This window comes from Ictalurus furcatus, chromosome 20 (assembly GCF_023375685.1).
Source record: "Ictalurus furcatus strain D&B chromosome 20, Billie_1.0, whole genome shotgun sequence".
NCBI lineage: Eukaryota > Metazoa > Chordata > Actinopteri > Siluriformes > Ictaluridae > Ictalurus > Ictalurus furcatus.
This window is the reverse complement of record NC_071274.1, coordinates 15243185-15267432: the sequence shown is the minus strand read 5'-3', so window position 1 is coordinate 15267432 and position 24248 is coordinate 15243185. Positions and strand designations below refer to the sequence as shown.

The window sequence follows — 24248 nt, the reverse complement described above, 5'->3', positions numbered from 1 at the left end:
GAAACCGATACTAGCTTTCCTCTCAGTCGGGGCAGAGCTAAACTTCTGTAGTTTTTCTCACCTGTGTGCTTGTAGGCATTCTTCTTCTTCTTCACCACTTGTGGACCGACTAAAACACTTGCGCGTATTTGCTGCCCCATCAGGTCCGCAAGAATTGCAACCTCGGTACCTGCACTAGAATCCAATTCTAGTGCAGAAAAACAAGTACCGTCACATTTTAAGAATGTCGGTACCGACTTGGTACCGAAGTATCTGTTCTCGTGACATCCCTACTCATTAGAGTCACTCAAGTAGGCATGCTTATTTACATTTAGCAAGGTTATACAAAGCTGGAGCAACATGATTAAAAATGCTAGAGAAACGTTATCGTATGCTCTCCTAAAGGAATGGTAATATGACTAAGGTCATATTGAAGTTACATAGACTAAAATATTTAGATTTTTCATTGACTAAAACTGTTCAGACACTATAGTCAAGTCAAGTGACTTTCTTGTCATTTCACACATATACAGCTGGTACAGTACATAGTAAAACTAAACAATATTCCTCCAGGGCCAGGGTACGGCATAAAACACAGGACTACAAAAGTTAACACATTTCTACATTTGTGTAAACAGCACAAGACAGTACAGTAACTACTAAAACACGACAACAGGCACAGTAAGAGACAGCATAGCGCCGACCAGTACACAGTTTTAGTGTGGAAGTGTCGGATATAACAGTTCAAAAGAATAACAATATAATAAAAATGCTGTGAATGTAAACATAAAATACTATGACGTAGTATTCAGCAGATAAGCATTTATTGTGGTAGCAACCAGGTAAAGAGTGTAGTAGTGACATGAATTTAAATACTTAAATAATTTTATAAAATAGAGTTGCAGCAAAAAGGCAGATAGTCAACACAAAAATGTGCAAAAAGTGCAAGAGAAGTGGGAAGGTGTTCAGTTGAGTATGTGTGTGTGTGTGTGTGTGTGTGTGTGTGTGTTGTCAGTCAAGGCTCTGAGTGTTGAGGAGTCTGATGGCTTGGGGGAAGAAGTTGTGACACAGTCTGCCTGTGAGGGCCTGAATGCTTCAGTACCATTTGCCTGACGGCAGGAGGGTGAAGAGTTTGTGTGAGGGGTGTGTGGGGTCATCCACAACGCAGGTGGCTTTGCAGATGCAGCTTGTTGTGTAAATGTCTACGATGGCGGGAAGAGAGACCACGATGATCTTCTCAGCTGTCCTCACTATCCGCTGCAGGGTGTTGCAATCCGAGACGATGCAATTTCCATACCAGGCAATGATGCAGCTGCTCAGGATACTCTCGATAGTCTCTCTGTAGAATGTGAGGAGGATAGGGGGGTGGGTGGGAGATGGGCTTTTTTTCAGCCTTCACAGAAAGTAGAGGCACTGCTGGGCTTTCTTAATTATGGAGCAGCAGGTAGCAGCAGGTAGAGTCAGTGCCTCACAGCTCCAAAGGTCTGTGGTTTGATCCTAACCTTCAGTTAGTGTCTATTCCGAGATCTGCATTGAGCTTGAAAAATATTGACTATCAAGAAATCTTATCATTTGAGTCTTCGAATTCTAACAGCTGGTGTGATAAGGCCCATACATTTTCTATTAGTTTGTAGTTACATTCATTCATTCATTCAAATCTTGTGGCTGTGTTGTTATAGAACATTAATCAACACTTTCTGACCAAACAGATTTGAGAATTCATAAACACTGTGGTATAAGGCAATTTATTATGTGTATTAATGCAACATGAGGTGAAAGAACGGCAATTACCCAACTAATGTTTGCCCAAATTGCAGCCAATTTGGATACCAAAGAGCAAAATTCCTCCAGCCCCTGTCTACTGTGATCCCTCCATCAAACCCAAAGCATGCCCAGACTAGAACACCTAAATGCTAGCACAAGAAGGAGAGCTTTCTGACAGGCAAGTAGAGACGCAGCCTTATCCTGAATGTGTGGATGATTGTGGTCCAAATGATTTGTTTTGCCTTTATTTACCAAAACTGAGGTATCCACAGAGACCAGTCCCCCCCTTTATTGTAGCAGATATTTTCTTGTCATCTACCAGAATGTGAAGAGGACATGACATAAAAAATTTAGAAATCTGTAGAAGAGAAAATCACCAACGACCAACTTGAATCTGAGTAGTTTTCTAAATGATGACATCCACCAAATGTAGGCAACTGCTCTGAAGAAGAGGATTAGTGGATACAAATCAAACTTGACCTAGCAGGGATAGATGTACAGCTGGTATTGAAATATATATTTTGTTAGTTTTTTAGGGGTGCATAGAAAGTGCACGGAAAGTGCACAGGCACCCTATTGTTGTTCTACCTGTTCTTATTATTGGCCAAGCACCGAAGGTGCAAGGCACCTATTGTTTTTCTACGGATTCTGCTTATTAGGGGGCCAAGCACCAAAGGTGCATAGGCACCCTATTGTTATTTTTGTTTTATTACTATTAATATTATTTTCAACTTTCATAAACTTTATATATATAACTTTAATTTGTTTCCTTATTAATTTTTAATTTGTTTCCTTAATAACTTTAATTTGTTTCCTTATTAATTTTTCTTATAATTCCCTGGAGCATACTGAAATGAACACACACCAAGAGCTGAAATTCAAGTGTACTTCCTGTCGTCCATCTTTGATTTTGTTAAAACCTGTTTTTTGCTACTCCTCCTACAAAATGTGTTCAATCATCACCAAATTTGGCACGTCATTATCAGAGTAAGCCTCACAAAAGATATCAAAATAATTTTGAATATTCCAAACGGCTTGTCAGTAATGGGCCAATGAACCTGCCAGCGAAGCCATTTAAAAAAAATAAAAAGAGGAATTGAGGATATATCTCAGCAAAGACTTTGCACACTGACACAAAACTTGGTGGCCTCTTCAGGACCATGACCTGAGTCTATGGCGTAGATGGCATAGACTCTATGCAACAAATTTCGTGACAGCACCACCTACTGGTCAAAAGTTACAATAACATGCCTAAAATGCTTACGTCGAACTGCCATTTTTACTACACATCCTCCAACTTTTGTCCAATCTTCACCGAATTTGGCTGACTTAATATTGAAACCTGTCTGAACAAACTTATCAAAGGAATTTTGATATTCAAAACTGTTCTCCTGTACCGCACTGGCAAATGCAAAAAAACAGGATGTGAGGTTGTATCTCAGCAATGCATCTATGTATCAACAAAACTTGGTAGACATTCTCAGGACCATGACTTGGGGCTATGCCACAAATTTTATCCTAGCGCCACCTACTGGTCAAAAGTAACAACATGTTAAAAAATGCTTACATCTAACTGCCATTTTTGTTATTCCTCCAAATTTTGTCCAAAGATTTTGAATGTCTGAACAAAAGCTATCAAAGGAATTTTGATATTCAAACCATTCTCCTGTAACATGCTGGCAAATACGTTGGTAATGACCTAGCACACTGACACAAATCTTGGGAGGCATTTTCACGACCATGCCCTGAGGCTATGCAACAAATTTCTTGACAGCACCACTGACTCGTCAAAAGTTACAATAACATGCTCAAAATGCTTCCATCTAACTGTCATTTTTACTCCTCCCCCTCACATCATATTGAGACCTGTTTAAACTTGCACAAAGTGGGGAAAAGGCTTAGACTGATGAGAAAACATAAATAGCTTAGATCTTTTTTAAATCCAAAAGAAACAAATTCAGATCAGAGCAGTAGCAATCACAACCACAGATCAAAGTAGCAACAGACAACACCAAAGATCACAGCAGTAATGGCAGCTGCAAAAGCAATGCCACCCTGCTGCCCATTTGTTCATCTAGGCCGTTCCTTCTACACTTACAGAACTCCACCACTGTCCATGGTCAAAACATACACATCATGAGTGAAACTACAAATAACTCTCGCATCCCTTTACCTCAAGTTATGGCTCTGTTTTCCTGTGATTGCTTAGACAACAATTGTACCGCGTCTGTGAATGTGTGGCTCACCGAGTTTGGGTGCTTAGCCTTCAAAAATGCTGCTTGCAGCTTTAATTTTTTTGTTATTGTTGCCTTTTAAGAAATTGAGCAGCTGTGTTCTGGCTAATTTCTGAGTTGGGAAAAAACATTAACAAAATTATTAAATGAAGAATCAATCCAGATTCTCCACATTCATTGGATGATGACATTGCAAATCACAGTTGTTCTAAGGTTTATTTTTTTCTCAATTTCCATTTATATTAAATACTTAAAGATTGCAAGCAGTACCTTTAATTTACACAACACAACTGGATGAAGCACAGCCTCAGACAATAGTAAAGCTATAGGATGTAAGATTTTGGAATTTTACCCCCTTCTGTAGAAGAATACTATTGTGAGCTACTTCCATAGGAACATTTTGTAAAATGGGTCCTTCTCCTCTATGGATTAATCTCAATAAAACAGTTGAGTAACAGGTGAAAGAGAAAAACCTGTAAACAAGAACTCGCTTTTTAAGTTGCAAGTTAACATCAGCAGGTTAGCATGTTAACATTGTCTGTTAGCTTGTTAGAATTGGCACCATATTGTGCTATATGGTGATCCTACAGTGTTGTGTTTGTGAATCATTGAATGGTGCCTAGCATACCTTTGTAAATTCAACATTATAAGCACAGGAAAACAGCACAAAGCCAGTAGTACCAAGCTATCCTGCTAAGCTAAAACACAAGGCCTGTCCATGATTCCATGAGTCTAATAGTAAATTGTTCCTGTGAATGTGTGTGATGGATTAGTGTTCCAGACAGGGTGTATTCCTGCATCACACCCAGTGTTCTTGAGTTCCTGAGGCTCTGGATCATCCACCATTACAACCAGGGTACAGCAATTACAGAAGATTAATGTACGAATGATCCACCATATGTACAATATTACATCTGATCAAAACAAGCAGTAGAACAACTATGTTAACAGTTTATCACCTGTTTTATTATGGATTAAGTGAAATCTCTCTTAGGTTTCAGTGAAAACGTAAAGTTGCACTTCTGGAATTGTATTTCTCTATAGGCACCCTTAAAGTTTTTTTTCTGGCTACACTGTTGTAATTTCCCAGAGACACATTCATAACAATTTTCGCTTTTTTTGCCTTACACAACTGTGGTTTGCTCATGCACAGCAAGTAATGAAGGCTAATGATATGGCCACATGCCATAATTACCATAATGTCATAATGATAGGTTGGTACTTTTACCCATAAAAATGGATAGGTTAATGTTTAGATGTTTAAGGTAAAAGACTTAAATTTAAGACACTACAGGTAGAAAATTTTTTTGTCATGTCAGATTTTTATATAAATTGCATCCATAACATTCATCCACCAATTTTTGGTACAGTGAGGGGAAAAAAGTATTTGATCCCCTGCTGATTTTGTATGTTTACCCACTGACAAAGAAATGATCAGTCTATAACTTTAATGGTAGATTTATTTGAACAGTGAGAGACAGAATAACAACAAAAAAATCCAGAAAAACGCACATCAAAAATGTTATAAATTGATTTGCATTTTAATGAGGGAAATAAGTATTTGACCCCTCTGCAAAACATGACTTAGTACTTGGTTTAAAAACCCTTGTTGGCAATCACAGAGGTCAGACGTTTCTTGTAGTTGGCCACCAGGTTTGCACACATCTCAGGAGGGATTTTGTCCCACTCCTCTTTGCAGATCTTCTCCAAATCATTAAGGTTTCGAGGCTGACATTTGGCAACTCGAACCTTCAGCTCTCTCCACAGATTTTCTGTGGGATTAAGGTCTGGAGACTGCCTAGGTCACTCCAGGACCTTAATGTGCTTCTTCTTGAGCCACTCCTTTGTTGCCTTGGCCATGTGTTTTGGGTCATTGTCATGCTGGAATATCCATCCACGACCCATTTTCAATGCCCCGTCTGAGGGAAGGAGGTTTTCACCCAAGATTTGACGGTACATGGCCCCGTCCATCGTCCCTTTGATGCGGTGAAGTTGTCCTGTCCCCTTAGCAGAAAAAAAACCCCAAAGCATAATGTTTCCACCTCCATGTTTGACGGTGGGGATGGTGTTCCAGGGGTCATAGGCAGCATTCCTCCTCCTCCAAACACGGCGAGTTGAGTTGATGCCAGAGAGCTCCATTTTGGTCTCATCTGACCTCAACGCTTTCACCCAGTTGTCCTCAGAATCATTCAGATGTTCATTGGCAAACTTCAGACGGGCATGTATATGTGCTTTCTTGAGCAGCGGACCTTGCGCGCGCTGCAGGATTTCAGTCCTTCACGGCGTAGTGTGTTACCAATTGTTTTCTTGGTGACTATGGTCCCAGCTGCCTTGAGATCATTGACAAGATCCTCCCATGTAGTTCTGGGCTGATTCCTCACTGTTCTCATGATCAATGCAACTCCACGAGGTGAGATCTTGCATGGAGCCCCAGGCCGAGGGAGATTGACAGTTCTTTTGTGCTTCTTCCATTTGCGAATAATCGCACCAACTGTTGTCCCCTTCTCACCAAGCTGCTTGGCAATGGTCTTGTAGCCCATTCCAGACTTGTGTAGGTCTACAATCTTGTCCCTGACATCCTTGGAGAGCTCTTTGGTCTTGGCCATGGTGGAGAGTTTGGAATATGACTGATTGATTGCTTCTGTGGACAGGTGTCTTTTATACAGGTAACAAACTGATATTAGGAGCACTCCCTTTAAGAGTGTGCTCCTAATCTCAGCTCGTTACCTGTATAAAAGACACCTGGGAGCCAGAAATCTTTCTGATTGAGAGGGGGTCAAATACTTTTTTCCCTCATTAAAATGCAAATTAATTTATAAAATTTTTGACATGCGTTTTTCTGGATTTTTTTGTTGTTATTCTGTCTCTCACTGTTCAAATACAACTACCATTATAATTATAGACTGATCATTTCTTTGTCAGTGGGCAAACATACAAAATCAGCAGGGGATCAAATACTTTTTTCCCTCACTGTACCTCTTATCTTACACAGGGAGTCTGGAGCCTATCCCAGGGGACTCAGGGCACAAGGCGGCGAACACCCTGGAAGGGGTGACAACCCATCACAGGGCACAATCATACACATTCACACACCCGTTCATACACTACGACAATTTGGAAACGTGTTTTTGGTCTGGAGGAGGAAAACAGAATAACCGGAGGAAACCCCCATAACACAAGGAGAACATGCAAACTCCGTGCACACACCCAACGTGTGAGGCAAACATGCTAACCACTAAGCCTCCGTGTCCCCTTGCATCTATAACATGTCTTCTCTTAAACTATAACACTGTTCCACATTCATTTGCAAACTGGTAGATGGGTAAACAGTGTGCTAAGAGTGTTAAGTGTGTCGTATATCCCTGAAAGTCTTATTTTCTGATAAATGTGTCAGTTTATTTTATCATGATATACAGTACATGTCGATTTGCATTATGCGGGATGGAACCAAATACATTACTCAGAATGAAGGGAGAAAGGGTTCTAAACAGATACAAATACAAACACAAATAGGAGGCACACTATAATTTTTTATTTCTTAAATTTATTTTTAATGAAGTATTATTATTTTTTTGCCAGAAAGGTTCGCAGGGCATCTGGTCATATGAGCAGGAGGCTGCACTATGGTGGAAATAATAAGGCTACTAGTTTGTTTATATTTCGGAAAAATAGAACCAGATCAATTTGTTGGAAAAAGTTGAGGAAAATAATGCAAGCCTGTGCACATCCAGTTGAAACTAATTATAAACGCAAGTGATGTATCTGAGGTTGAGGAACTGTTGAGCAAATTAATTCACAGACCACCCTGCTGAAAAAAACAATAGAAACCATCATAGAATTTGTAATGGTTTTAAGGGTTATAATGGGAATTGTATTGGTTTTAATGGAAACTGTGATGATCGCTGTGGGTCTCTACTGGTAATTTGTTGAATTCTATTTGTAGCATGTTATGTCTAATGGACACCATCAAGGACTAATAAATGTAATGGTTTTAATGGTTAACAGCTGATTCTTTGTAATGGTATGTATAGTGGAAACCATAAATAATTATTTCATGGTTTCTATTGTTTTTGTTTGTTTGTTTGTTTGTTGGGGGGTCTGGGGGTTCAGCGGTGCATGCTGACATTTCTACCTCAGGTTTATTTTATTTCCTCTATTGTTTAAATCCGTATACAGATACAAATAGGAATATCTGGAGCACTAATCTGATACAGACAGTGGCATTGCGACACACGTTTATTCCTTTATAAACCGTATACACTAACTAGAGTGGAAACACATTAAACCACATTGTATTTTTAAACTGGTTTTTAAAAAAAAAATCAGCTTTTTAAAAATATACAAAATCAAAATTCTCAGTTTGAAGGTCTCCTGAAATACTTTATTTCAGTTCCAAAATGCTCATTTGTGGTGGTTAGCTTACACAGACAGCTCATATGATTATATACATATGTAACATAACTGCTTTGCGCAATAACTGCGCAGTAATGATGTTCATAAATGCCCAACGACTCCACATTTTAACTGCCCCGGACGTTGTTGTTTTTTCGTTGTTATAGCTCTGGGAGTTTTTGTTGAATTATTATTATATACAAAATAGCATTTGAACATTTGTATAATTGAGCTGCGATCATAAGGAGGTCGGTTCAAGGCAGAAAACATTTGATAATCCTTAACTGTGAAGTTAAAGGTAGCGTTAAGGGGCTGCCCTTGTAAACTCCAACACCCACAATGCATTGCGAACTTATTGATGAGTGGAACTGATGGAAACATCAGAGCCATACTGGAGATTCCACCAGCTGCGACAAACAGTCAGTCAACTATCTCAGTTGTTTACTCCATTTTCTCTGTTGAGCAAGTCGCTTTAAACACCGCGTAGAGTTATTATTGTGTTTTAAAAGAAGAATTTGACAACTTTTGTACAAAAATAGACAAAGACATGATAGAGTAGCGCGTTTCGAAAGATAAGTCGTTGCCATTTGGATAGTTTAGCTTTGTGGCTAGGAAAATAAGTGTGCTAGTCTACATTTGGATGGCGTGATATTTACAAAGTAAACCATTTATAATGTTAGACGGTTAAATAAACGTATTCGGTTAGTTCGTTTTGTGGAAGGAGGGTCGTTTTTGAGTAGGGAATTAACTTGTATGTGTCACACTGAGCGACTCGTTCGGCAACTCCAACAAACAATAGGCGTTTTTGTGTAGCTGGCAGAGCTCGCGAGCTACCACACAAAGCCAGCTAGCATAACCTGCTAGCTTAGCTTAGTTTGGGTTAGCCCGAGAGGAAACACTACCCAGGCGTTGTCTGTAAATCCGTTCAATTCGTGACTTTTTCCTCCCCCTCTCAGAAATGGCTCAGAACAGCACTTCTCACGTAGCAAGCTCACAGAAAGCGTTAATGCTCGAAATGAAAAGCCTCCAAGAGGAGCCAGTGGAGGGCTTTAAGATCACCCTGGTGGACGAGGCAGACCTCTATAACTGGGAAGTGGCCATTTTTGGACCACCAAATACACTCTATGAAGGGGGTTACTTTAAGGTAAGATTAGTTGAATATTTCTATATTATGTGTGTGTTGTAATGTTTCAGTCGGTGCGCGTTTCTCTGGCTATATATAGCAATGTCCGAGCTCTAAATTTATCTTCATGAAGCCATCATTGCTAGTTCGCTAATGCTAGCTTTGTGTTTATTTAGCTCCAGCGCGCTCTTATAGTTTATATACCGGAATTGACATTTCTGAAGAACATTCACCAGCTTATCTAAAAGCGAGGCTCGTTTTCCTGGTTAGAGAGAAGCTGTATGATGTATATTTTGGGAGATAGTAATATATTTCAGTCAGAAGGGTAGTATAATGGATTTCCTTCTTTTGTTCCGCTTTTGTGAACAGCGCGACTCGAGCTCAGTTTGATCCTAGTTTCAGTCTGGAACATTGTGTGTTACTAAATGTCTTACACCTAAGAAATTTAACATTTACAGTTTCATTTGTAACAATGAAGATAAAATTATTATTGCTTTTCAATCACTTTTTTTTAATCCCTTCTAAAGTAGGCAACACATGAACGAGCTTTGTCACACCAGAAAAGTCTACAAGTATTTTAGTCAAAATGTCTGCTCATGCTGTCCCTATATTTTTGGCACGTTTTGATAATGTGAGGATTAAAGAAGAGCAGAGTGTTCGTTTCTGAGGAAGATCTGCCTTATCAAGTCATTTCAGTATTAACACTGTGTTACTGTATAGGTATTGAACAGAAAGTTGATGATAACGCAGGTTTTATTTGTTTTATCGTAGTCAAGCACTGTGTAAGAAGTAATGCTTCAGATTAACTTTGCACAAATAGGAAATGACCCAAGTTTCAGTTCCTGATCTGTCACACAATAAGGATCCTACCGAGTACGTTTCATTGTCTGGCTAACGGATGTCAAAACACAGTTCGATGCAATGGGTTAGTTTCAAGAGAAGTGAGTAATATGTCTTCTGATGCAGTTTTTAAACTGGGACACATTGACACACGGCGATCTATTGTCTTTGTTTACACTGCTGAAGCTCTGTGGGTTTGGCCGATACTCTGGCGTCATTACCTTCTGCGGCTGTGTTCAGACTTGAGCAGTGCCAGAGCTGGGAGTGTGAGCTGCTCCCCCCCCACCTCTCTGTGTGCGTGTGTGAGAACCTGCAGGGCTCCTGGTGTGCAGTGCAGCTTCACAACTGTTCACCACAGGCCATGCTTCAACCAAAGAACAGAGAAGGAATCAAACTGACAAGATCCGTTATCAAGTTCTGCGTAATCAAATCATTTGATCGTTTAACAAGACAAGATAACAAGTAAAGTTGTGTGTCACAGAGTAGCTGTAAATTACCAAACGTGTTTACGGCACAGTGAGTTACATTCAGTAATGCCCATAAAACTCCCAGACAGGGCAAAGCTCACGCAGAGCTGAAAACAACAACAACAACAAAAAAAAGATTAGATGACCTTGTCCATGCTACATGATTTTAGCCCTGATTTTGGGGCTCCCCCGCAACCCCCAACCCCCCCCCCCCCCCCCCCCCATGGTGGCTACTCTCCATGCACTACCTCCCGCAGTGACTGCTCATGTACTGTTAAACGGTGCAATTATCTCAGCAGCCATTTACACGACAATGCTCTCAACTAAAAACGGAAAAAAAATTATGCGGTTTTGGCTGTTCGTTTACACGACAACAGCGTTTTGGGGACTGAAACCGCAAACTTTTGAAAGCGGGTTTCACTGCGCAAGTTTTTGAAAACAACACTGTTGTCATCTCTCCATGTGAACGTACAACACCGAGAATTTGTGAAACGATGACTTCATGCTCACGCGTATCGCATTTCCGGTCTATAGGCATGTGCGACTGTTTATGCTTCTCCAGCAAACTGTAGATTCACTACTACGACCAGTGGAGACGCATTTGTAACATACGCCAAATTATTAAACCAAATTTACACCGATGAAGGGTATTCAAAATGATCTTTGTAATAGTCTGTTTTGGAGTATTTCTGCATCCTTTTATTGCGAATAAAATATAGAAAGCAGACTGACTACCAGGGTCTCACTATTTGATTTGTATTTGCTGATTTTGTTCCATTTTGATACAGTGTTGGTGAATTAGTAGTACTTAAACATGCATTATTTAGATTTTTTTCTTCTTCAGTATTTAAAAATGAACAAGCTTTGTTGACAGTATTCTGACCTGGAGCACAAGAAAAGCTAAAAGATGTGGCTGAAGACAGAAAAATCCATTTCCACAATAAAAAAACCTTTATGCACATTTCATGTACTCTACATTATATTACATTATGCACGTCTCAGCATTTATTAATAAGCCAAAAATAAGCCAAATCTGTTTGACAAGCATGAGATTTCACAATTCATTGTGACCCCCCCCCATAATGGGTAAGATATTTAAGGTTTGTGCACACCTGACCATCACACTTGTATGTGGGTCTTCCCCAAACTGTTGCAACAAAAATTTGAAGCATGCAAATGTATAGGATATCTTTATATGATGTAGCTTTACAATTTCACTTCACTGGAGCTAAAGGGCTCAAACATGTACCTGACAATAGGTATGTGCATGACAATACCTCTGTGCATGAAACAAGATCCATGAAGACATGATTTGCCAAGCTTGATGTGGCCTGCACAGAGCCCTGACCTCAACCCCACTGAACACCTTTTGGGATGAACTGGAAAGCTGACTGCACTCTAGTCCTCCTCACCCGACATCAGTGCCTGACCTCACTAATGCTCTTTTGGCAGAATTGAGCACAAATCCCCACAGCCATGCTCCAAAATCTAGTAGAAAGCCTTCCCAAAAGAGTAGAAGGTTATTACGGCCTCAAAGTGGACTAAATCTGGAATTGTTTGTTCAAAAAGCACATGTGGATGTGATGATCAGGTGTCCACATACTTTTGGCCACATGGTGTGCTTTCAAGCATGTTTAATGTTGTCATGATGTCTCACTTGCTGTGAGACTCTCTGCGACTGGTTAAAAATACAGCAATGAGAATCAGCCAATGAGACTCCCAGAGGAAATCGAATTCATCTGCTCTCCTGTGCAGCAGAGCAATCAGTCCAGATTGTTCATCCATCCATTTGTGTTGGACAGTGAGCACAATAATATTGCTTCTGTAAGAAAGTTTGACATCATATCGAAATGGCTGTTCGCTTTAGTTCTCTTTGCAAAACAGACTGTAAAGATTGCTTGCATCTCCCCAACCAATATTTCCTCAGCATCTTTCTCTTTTTCTTGTTTCCAAAAAAACAACTGACTGTCACATGGTAGACTGCTTTCATGTCTATTTTCACGAGAACGTGGGATTTGGGGATCCAATGTGCTCTCCAGGTAGAAGTTTATGTAGTGTATGAGCCTTGTTGCTGAGCCATCAAACAACTGATGGCAAACAATTGATGTTGTTTAGCAATTGAAATATGTAAGGGATTTACACTAAAGTAACTTGGGCCAGTTATTTGGTTCACATAAATCTCCCTATATGTAAATTTGCACACACTCTAGAGCTCTGATAGGATACAAACGAACTGGATTTTTACCACACTTTTTGTGGAAATGCTCCTGTGAATGATTTCACAAATTTACCGGTTAATATTCAGTTTGATAAATGCAGGTGCAATCAGTTATGGCTTCTCCCCAACCCCCCCTCCCCAGCAACAACACAATTGTGTGGGCGGTTCCTAATTGTTGGGTATGATTGGCTATATACTCTGAAAAGGAATGAGCAAGAGCATCTCAGTAATAGTTAAAAAAATGACCTGGCTAGCTTAACACTAAAACTACATTTACACGTGCAGCGACAAAGTGGCAATGAGAGCTGGTGACTGTCAGCTACATGAGCGACAGCGACCTTTGGCGACTAGATGTGGGCGTGTCCAGTGATGCGACAAAGTTGAGAAAAGTTTAACTTTATGCAAATTTGGAGTGACTTGGTGCAGCGACTTCCAATGGGAGTGAAAACAGTAGAGCGCACGTGATCTGTAACCTCCCGTTCTTGCTAGCAGGAGGCGTGTGGATCTGAGGCCGACTCGTGCGGCTCTGGTGCCCGGGAATGAGCAGTGCCAAGACGGACACTTCACCCAGGAAGCATGGAGGCTAAGCTAATTGGTACTTGCCCTTTCCCCGCAGATAGATGGCATAGATCACACGCTGCTTTGCCTTCATCTCGTCGAATGTGATGCATATATATGTGTGTGTGTGTGTGTGTGTATGTATGTATGTATGTATGTATGTGTATATATATGTGTGTGTATGTGTGTATGTATGTGTGTATGTATAAAATATACACACACTGAATATTTTATTTATTTATTTATTGTTCTACAAACGTGCTCTCTTTAGAATTTTTAATATTAGCAGCAAGAAAATTGGTTTGTCGTCAAAGGTGGAATAGTAGTTGCGACACCCACTGATAAATGTTACTATGGCAACCTGTAGCAGGAAAGCTTACTGGTGACTTCATAGTGCTGCAATAGGAGACTTGCAGCCATAAAATCGCTGTGTAGTATAACTCACTTGTCTTAGTAACAGCTAGCTAATTCTAGTCTGGAAAATAAGTTGTCCCAGTTATAAACAACTTGTGGGCAACGTTACGTAATGCAGCGGGGTGGCCAAAAACTCGGTCGTCACCATTTTGTATGCAAGCTGCAGTGTTCTCTTGTTGCATCACACATAAAACCCATGATTTAAATCTGGCTTGTGTCTTTAATTTCTGTGTACATATTAAACCACGAGGAGCTACAAGCACACCTGTTTCTGTTTTCCACGTATGTGCTACTGATTCTCGAAAGATCATCCGTCACTCGTCTGCTGTGCTTGGTCAGGCAGTAATCAACACGAAGTGCTACAGAAATAAATATATTTTGTAACTGTATTTGTGTTGTTTGGGGGGGGGGGTAATAAATGTGTAGTCTGTGCTCCATGTTTGCACTGAAGGCCAGTAAAAGATCATAAATAGTCACTCGGTTCTTATATATTTACTGGTGTCTAAAGCCACAAAATAACAGGCAATCATTTGTATTTTTATAACTATATTATTATAAACAGTGTGGTTAGGAAAGATGCTCATATTTGTTCAGAAGTAGTGAAAATGTGCAGCAGTGGAGCTGCCTGGACTTTTTGTTTTTTTATTTTTACATACTATTTCTTGCATTTGAAAAATAGTCGGTTTTACAGGACACAATAATTAATTGTGAAAGGTCAGTTTGAATTATTATTAATTTGTTTTTCAACAGAATCATGCAATCATGGAAAGAATGCCCAAATATTGGTCAGTAAATATGGTCCTTTTATGCAGATGATATTCTGTGAATTGCACTGATATTGTGGTAATGTTAAATTATTCTGTGATGTACAGTACGCTGTTGGCCATAACTTCATTATTAGCTTGGGAATGTTGAGCGCCACAGTATATTATCATTTAAAAATTTAGAAATGGAAAATTTAGATATTTCACCCACTTCTGAGCATGCATAGAGCTACGGCTCATAGAAAGGTTTAATTTATCTTTACGATTTGAATTTTTATAAGAATATTGGAAATGTCAAAGCTGTTTATGACACCTTTTTCTTTGAGCTTTGACAGCTTTGCACGCTTGTGACATTCTCTCGGCTGTTTCTGCACACCCTGAGCACTTGGTTAAAGGACAGTAATGTAATTGCGTTGGCATGTTTCAAGAAATGTCTGAAAATAAGTTAAATTTCAGATCTTTACAATCCTTTGGAAAATACCGCACACGTAATTTTTAAGCCTCACAGAACTGAAATCACTGCCTTTTTGAGTAGGTTAATGTCAGTCTTGTGGACACAAGATATGTAGTGCAAAGTATAAATAATTGGTGACTACCTAATGTCTACCAGTGACTGATCACAAGGCTAATGTTTCTCATTAGGGTGCTAATCGAGCTGATCAGTAAATTCTGCAGCGCACAGTCTCATTCAGATTTTAATTCCAGCTGGCCGTTTTACGTAACGCTCACCTTTTGGTACCATGCAAACATTTTCAATATTTTACAAGGTGTTGTCTGATCCCGGACTACTCGTGTGTCCCTGGCATGGAAACGACATTCGTGTTGTGTTTCAGTGGCAGATACTTGATCTTGGCTGCATTTTTGTTCAGTGCTCAGAGGGCACACGTCTTGTGTAATCAGTATCCTGGTTGTTTTAGTGGATAAAATGTGCAGTGCCTGATGTTTGACTCATTTTTGTTTTTGCTTGGTATGTTCCCCATTGGCATATCTGTGCTGTATCCTTGAGTCGTAATGCATCTCCAATCCAATTATCAGCAGCCCTCAGTCCCAGCGTCTCCTTATTGTCCTGCTTAGTGAGGGAGACTGAGGAGACCTTTCTTTTGGTAGGCCAAGTGCGATTACTATGGGGCTTTAATGGATTCAAAATCGTCCTGTACTTCATAGTACAGTCAAGTTGTTTGTTGTGTTAAGCATAAAATCAGACTTAATTAGGTCTGAGGCTGAGGACCTATGCAGGGAATTTGAGCCTGTTCATTTGCTTCGTGTGTTTATTTTCTTTACAGTATGCTTGGTGAACTAATTTTTAATTTTATTTATTTTATTTTTAACCCTAGGCACGTATCAAGTTCCCCATCGACTACCCCTACTCCCCTCCAGCCTTCAGATTCCTCACAAAAATGTGGCACCCTAACATTTATGAGGTAAGAGTATGCCTTTGTTATTTTGTCATGTGATCGGTGTTGGAAAATCTTACTAGTTAAATGTTCTCACCCTTTTCTCAGCCTATTAATAACCAGGTTGGACAATTTGCAGACACACCATGTTTAATAGTACAAAATGATTGCTCAGTTGAGTGTTAACCTACATTTGTTTATTTGGGTTTACATGACAATTCTCTTCCTGTTGTAAATGATGAGGTAAGGGAAGTTCACTGGTACGTTGCACTGAGTGTATGAACCAGACAAACAGCAGTGAGCTAACATGGTAACATTTCTAAAGCTCTGAAATATGTGCATGAGCCTTCCAGAGAAAAAAAAAAGCATGTTTGTACATTTCTGCTGAAGCCATCCTTCACTCCTGAGAATGGGTTTAACCAAAACAAAGTTCTGAACAAAGAGAGCCCAAGGCGCACACTCTCGCGCGCACACACACACGCATTCAAAGTCTTTCAAAACCTTCAGCAACACTCTCCTGGCAATTCTCAAGTAAACCAGCCTTGGAGCAACTCGAAAGAGGACAGTACACAAGGTTTCAAGCCATAACAATAAATCAAGGCAGGAATGTTCACAAAAGCCAGTATAGCCAGTAAGGCTTCCAGTGAACACAGCACCACAATGAGTTGCTTCATTAAGTATTTGAGTTTTGTTTTTTTTAAATTAGACAGATCAATAATTTACTGTTGTAGAACGCATCTTGACGTCCCTTGAAATGTGCAGTGATATTTGGTGTGCTGATGCAATTTCCACTGAAACAGGAAGCCACTGCGGGGCATATGTAGTGGCTCCTCCCCCTTTTTAAATAGCCTTTAGCGTTTAGGTTGCCTCACAGCCTGGGCTAAGCCGTACTTGACAAAATTGAAAATGAATTAATTCAAGCCATTTCCTTCTTAACCAACTTGCAGTTGGGAAACTGAGTGAATGCATGTGTTTTAAACTGTCTGACATTTACTACCCACTCCTGCTATGATTTCTCTCACTCAACAACAGCAACTTCGGCAAGGTGATTTTTATAACATTGTGGGCGGGACACTTCAGATTCCAGAGTGATTCCATTTGATTGGACAGAAAATCTGATTAAGCTGAAGTGCAGAATGATGTCATCAAAATTGTTGAGCTGTATTGGTGGTAGTGGGAGACTGTACATTTTGAAGGCGTATACAATTCATCAGCGATTACGTTATTTAGTAAAAAACAAGGCATAATAATTTTTTAAAATTGTTTTTATTAATTTATAGTTACATTTTATTTTTGTGGAACAAGTAAGTTCCTGTTATCACTTATGTTTTAATCGTTGTTAAATTTATCTTTTCAAGTTAATAACACAGAAGCTGCAGATTGGAATGTTACAGAGGAACTGCAGATCCATCCATCCTGAAGACTTTTCCTGTGTTAGAAATCTGAAAGTTACTGTTTTAGCTCTGACTGTTACAATGCACTGACAGTGACTACGTTTACACGCACATCAAATTCCGTTTAAGGTCTATATTCGGGTTGCAGCCATATTCCGAATAGGATATACATATGCGTACATAGGCATCGGAATATTCCTGTGTACGTGGTTGTTGTAAGTATGCCCGAGTTGCCATTCCTAAATACCTGGCCTACAACTATGCATCTGTTAGCAACCACAATTCCTTGCGAACTGAGCGTGCGCATATATCTCCTTTCAGTGGATTTTCTGAATAAGGTGTTTACATGTAACAACTTTCTAATTAAAAAGACATATTCCAGGGCTGGGAATCTGAATTTGGTGAATCAGAATATTGTCTTAATCTGAATCGGCCAATAAGATTGCAGAGTTTACGTGACTCTGTACTAATTACAATATCAGCAAATTCCGATTAAAATATCAGAATATTGATGTGCATGTAAAGGTAGCAACTCTTTCCAAAAATGTTAAATATCTCCATACAAAAATAAAGGCATGTATTAAATGTCTTAGAACGAGTGCGTTAATATAAACCTTGCAGAAGAACACTAGTGCTGCTTAGTCAAGCATAGATTGTTGTTTTGTTTTGTTTAGTTACGCTCAGTGATGCAATGTTTGCTATCCATCGAGTATGTCGAGTTTACGGACAATCTAGGAGGGGGACCCCAGCAGAAGTAGCAGCGTATCGTATTTACAAAATATTGTGCAGCCTTGTTGCGTATGCTTTTGGCGATACCTTGAAGGACATAATGGTCAGCCTTTAAATGAATGGTGTGTGTGTGTCTTTCAGAACGGGGACGTGTGTATCTCTATCCTCCACCCTCCAGTAGATGATCCGCAGAGCGGAGAGCTGCCCTCGGAGAGGTGGAACCCAACACAGAACGTCAGGTGAGCACAAACACACACGCCTCTCATCATGCCTTACTTTGTGTGTGTGTGTGTGTGTGTGTGTGTCAGTCATATAGTAGCTTTTATTTTTTTAATGCCACTTTTTCAGCTAAAAGCTTATTTCTCTATGCCTGGATTTTCTTTTTGCAGTTAGTGTAGGTGTAGAATGGTGTACTTGTGTATTTTAGTCATGTGATAGGAAGTGACTAACAGTCCTTTCCTGTCCTAGATTTGTTTTTCTTTGATGTTTGTGGTCTGCCACTACCTCTAATATCGAGTTTCACATGCCTGTAGCTTTAAAGGAAAGCCTCGTATCTTCCTGGAAGTTAGTGGTGCGTGTGTGTGAGTTCGCGCACCCAAGCATGTGTGTGCATGTTTTTCAAGAGCAGCTGTCACTGAACACAGAATGGTTTTTCTAATATATGTGACAAATCAGCAGTCCGTCCTCAATGAAGCTCATGTTTCAATCACTGCCAAGTCGTGATTGTCTCCATATTTATTTTTCTCAGAGATTTTGGGTCAGATTTTAGTTTCTCTTGTTTTGTAGAAACCCTTACCTTCTGTCAAATCACACAGACATCTTTACTCGCTCAGTTTTCTGCTACATGGGCAGTAGGATTGTGTGGGCCTGTCACGATAATTACATTATCGATTTATCGTACGATATATGGCTCTATGACCTGGAACATTTTTTGCTGACCTCGATATCGCCCATTGTGTTTACATGCATGTTTGTTTACATAAGAATGAATGTCACCAACATTTTAGCCATTCGCCCTGCTTCTGTCCTCTCGTCTGCTCTAGGGCTGTAAAAATGAAAGTTCCAACTTCGAATGTTCATCGTATTTAAGAATGCAAAAACTGTGGGTTCGAATTTCGAGTAGCAAGCACTGTTTGTTTAAAATTTGACACGAGATAATAATGCACTAACAATGTTTACTGAAGAAGAAAAATCTAGAAAGAATAATTCTTGTATTTCAGATATCAGTGGCATAAAATGGTATTAAAATGACGTTCATTCAAATGATGAATTGTTTATCGCAATTATTTCCAGGCCAATATATCGTCCAACAAAAGTAGGATTAGGCCTAGGATTGTGGTATCCTGAACACTTGTTATGGGTAGATCTATTTTAAAATTCTGTAAAGCCTTCTGGTAACCATGGTGTGTGTGTGTGTTTCAGAACCATCCTGCTGAGTGTCATATCCTTGTTGAACGAGCCCAACACTTTCTCTCCTGCTAACGTGGACGCCTCTGTGATGTACCGCAAATGGAGAGATAGCAAAGGAAAGGACAGAGAGTACGCAGAGATCATTCGGTAAGATGCTGATCTCAGCATTTCCACCATTCTCTTAAATATTTTTTTTTTATTATTTGTTTTTTGCCATTGACACATCTCTGATTTGATATACCACCAGGTAACAAATGAAAGGAAAACCATCACGTGCCAGAATGGCGTAGATTCTGTACACTGTCTAAATCTCTTGAACTGAACTGGTGGGATGAACATTCTTCCAAAAAGATATTCCCTGAAATGGTGTTTTGATAATGGTGGTGAAAATCTCCCATGGGTGTTCAGTTAGGTTGAGATCTGGTGACTTAAAGGCCATAGAATATGATTTACATTTATCATCTGCATGAAACCATTCAGTGAGAGCTTGTCCTTTATCCTGGAAAGGACCACTCCCAGCAGTCTATAAAGGTTTGGCATAGGATAAAGGTGATCAGTCAGATGAACTTTGTACTGATTTGCTGCAGCCCTCCCCTCTAAGGGGACAAGTGGGCATGAACCTTGCCAGCAAAATGCCTCTGACAGTGTAGGGGTCAAGCGTGCAGGACTGTAGCGATCTCTTGGCATACAGCACATACACCCTCGCCTGCTTGTTGGGAATGTGGTGAAGGATGACTAGACCACTTTTTTTTCTTCCCCCCAACATCACTGTTGTATTTTTGCACCACTGAACTTTTCTTTTTGGATTTAAAACTTCATATTCATACATTAAAAAAAAAATTATATATATCTGTCTCATGCTAAGGCAAAGTCATATTACTAGCTTTTTAGGTGTGTGTATGGCATCTTGTAGAGATTTCAAGTTTCAGTCAGAAATCTGCTACAATGCATTTGAATAAGGCTGCCCTCTTGTGGTTAGTCAGCATACGGAACACCTCACTGGCAGTTTCTCATTTGGTACATTACCACCCCCCCCCCAACACAGCTATTAAAGCAGGTAATTAACTAGGGCAATGGTTCTTAACCTGGGGGTTGTGACTCCCTGGGGATCGCAAAACATTGTCTTTTTTTTTTTTTTTTTTTTTTTTTTTTTTTTTTTTTTTTTTTTTTTTTTTTTTAAGTGGGCCACACTCACAAAAAGGTTAAAGCGCACCTATTATGGTTTTCAAACGTGCCTAATTTTATTTTAAAGGTCTCGTACAATAGATTTACATGCATCCAAGGTCAAAAAACACTTTAATGTGCTTGTAATTAAAAAATACTGACGACTCGTTTCAGCTGTTCAGAATCGGTTCCTTCTTTTGGGAGTCAATAACACCATTTGTTATGCGCTTTGATTTTTGAAACTTTACAGATGTTTTTACATTCACAAACAGCTCTATAACACACTACATGAAAGGTGATATTTGGAAAAACCATAATAGGTGCACTTTAAGGACCACTGAGCTAGGGAAATCACCAACTGTGTTTCACTATCACATATCACTACAGCCCACCAGGATGGAGATGGGAAAACCCTGCACTATATATTTCAACAAATACATTTGTAGACTTCATTTAAAATATTTGGCTACAGTGGCGTTCTAGGCAGGAATGTCTGGGTTACAGAGACTGCTCCGATAAACATTCATTTCTGACTGCGAAACTTGAACGCTTGAAGCCTTTAAGGCCGCATATTCTACAGTGCATTGCAAAGTGTTCATATACTTCTGCTGGAATACAGAATACAAGCTGCAGGATGTAGGATTTTGGAATTTTTGGAATGTGGTGCTGCGTCCTTCTTCAGCTTGTGGATCAGAGATCAGTTGACTACGAAGTAATTTAAATCCAATGAGAATTCAGGGTTAGGGCCCAAACCTCATTTTATATATGCTAAATAATAACACACTACCGACAGTAAAGGTGTTTTGCCATGCTATTTAGTAGTGTAGAATGTCATTTGGGATGTTCCCCAAGTATTTGTGACGCAGAAGATATCCGCTGTTGTTTTCATCACCCAAACAAAACCATCAGTAGAACAGTAGGCTCCTGGGCCAGTTTAACCAAGTTTGAAATGTGAAAATACACAAGCACCCTGTTAGCCACCACTGCCTAACAATACAAATACTGCCTTAGAATAAATCAGCATGCTATGATTCACAGGTCAACAAAATTACAGAACAAATTCTTCAGCGAGAAATAATCTATTGTTCACCCTGCTTTGATTCTCTTTCCTGATTGGCTGCGACTCCTGGCAGTAATCGTGTAGCTGGACTACTTTCAGCTTGGGGATGATGATCCCTGAGTCAATAATCATAATCAATTTATTTATTTTTTTTGTACAGCTATGCACTGTAGCTTTAAATAATGTGCGGTGAGATCGACTACAGTGGCATAGCACGTCATAGCCGGAATGTTTTCCAAAACACTCGCACACCCCATGGGAACATGCTTATTTAAGAAGGCACTGAAAATGGAGGTGGAAGATGAATATATTAGAAAGAGATACTAGAGTTTTCTTTGAGGTTTTTGAATCTTCTGTGTGTGTGTGTGTGTGTGTGTGTGTGTGTGTGTGTGTGTGTGTTACAGGAAACAGGTTCTGGCTACTAAAGCAGAAGCTGAGCGAGACGGAGTTAAAGTCCCCACTACGCTGGCTGAGTACTGTGTGCGCACGCGTGCCCCTGCTACAGACGAGGGCTCTGACTTGTTTTACGATGATTACTATGACGATGAGGACTTGGAGGACAATAACGATGAGGACTGTTGCTACGATGAAGATGACTCAGGAAACGAGGAATCGTGACGCCGCCATCACCACCGTTATCCTTTTCATCACCTTTACCCTGAAACGTTGAAAAGCTGTCGCATGCACCTTGTATTTACTTTTCTTTTGCAAATGCTATAAAAGATGTTTTAGGTTCTTTTCTTGGTCTTCTTTTTTTTCTAGTTGGAAAATGAAAGCAAAATGAAAATTTCTCCTGGTCTCTGTTGAATTGAGTTTTACATTTGCTCCCTCATTTCATTTATCTTAACCTTGTGTGTTTTTTTTCTCTCTCTCATTTTCTTGCATTATAGAAATCCAAACATTTCTGCTTTGTCAAACAGCTAAATAATAGAACAACCATGAAGGGGTGAAAAGGATTTAAATTTTTTTTTTGCTGTACTGTGCATGTTGGCGTTGTGGCATTTTTATTACACAGTGCTGCTCCCTTCATCCGCCATTTTGTTTTCCTGAAAGTTCTCTAATCAAGGATCATCTGCAAGTGCAACCAGTTCAGCAATAAAATGCATTTTGCATACTTACATGCTCCCGAGGCAAGATGTAGGAGCTGAATTGTCTTTTATCCTGACGTTTGTGTTACATGAGTGTTTTCCTGATCTAAAACCTCTGATTTTGTGCGCTGATGTGCTTGAGCAGGAAAAACACTGAACTGTGTATTGCTGTGGATTGATGATCTACACCTGGTTTGAATGCTTGTAGAAAGATCGATGTTAAGGGAATGATTAACCTTTTGGTTTGAGGGACAAACACTTGACGTGTGCCCTGCAGAGGCCTAAACCCCTACTACCACTATGTCAGATACCATGCATTATTTTAAGATGGTGGCGTTTTAACCTCAAATTGTAATCACACATTTCCTTATGTCCTGTGATAGTGTGCATCCTCTCAACCAGGATGCGAATCATGACGTTAAAATGGTGGGAGGGTCTTTTTTTTTTCCTTTTTTTTCCTGTCAAGTTGAAATATTTGTTTTTGTGATGCCAATATTGTACCACACCCTCACAAATTACATTTAATCTACAACTAGGTTTTTATTCATAGAGAATGTATTTTTTTTTCATGGCCACAATGTAAATTCCTTCATTTGGGGTTATTGGGTTGATTTTTCTCCTGGACTTATGAATGGTCATGTGTTTTGATTTTTGAATTTTCCGTTCAGTAAAATGATAGCCCTGTCTGCATTAATTTAATTTCATGTCTTTGCGCATTTATAGACTGGAGAGGGCTTTTAACTACATCAGCATTGACCAGTTGAATTAATTCAATGTGAGCTTGTTTTAATTGACTCTCAGGATAAAACAAATAGGAAAAAAATAATAATAAAAAAATCCCACAGCACCACCAACCTTCCTGTGAACAGCAATTTAATCAGTCTATCAATTCTGTTTTTGAAGGCGGTTTACAATCTTAAACGTTGATGCTGATGTGCACATGTGAGTATGTGGCTGATCATTTTACTGACCTGTATGTATTTTTATGGTTTGTTGGCCTATTTAAAACTGAAAAATAAAAATCTTTATTAGAATAACTGCGTTTTTAGTTTTTGCAGTGGCTCTTTTAAGAAACCTCAGCCTCTCATTTGGGACATTCTTCAATATCATCATATCACCATTTCTATCATCTATCATGCCATTTAATCACAATTGCTTGTTAGAATGCAAACTAGACATATTGTATTGAAGATCGAACAACATGCTGACTACAAGCTAGCTACTGTTTTTTTTAATATAAGAATACATTTTTAGTG

The 24248-nt window shown here is 39.5% G+C and overlaps 1 protein-coding gene across 1 annotated transcript; it reads left to right on the top strand.

Moving 5' to 3' along the window:
* Positions 1-8712: 8712 nt before the first annotated feature.
* On the top strand, positions 8713-24029 carry cdc34b (cell division cycle 34 homolog (S. cerevisiae) b). The gene is made up of 6 exons (XM_053651583.1): positions 8713-8788; positions 9326-9513; positions 16088-16174; positions 18412-18509; positions 19693-19827; positions 22309-24029. Exons 1-6 carry the CDS (start codon positions 8728-8730, stop codon positions 22520-22522), a joined length of 783 nt encoding a protein of 260 aa, XP_053507558.1. The 5' UTR covers positions 8713-8727; the 3' UTR covers positions 22523-24029.
* The last annotated feature ends 219 nt before the right edge of the window (positions 24030-24248 follow it).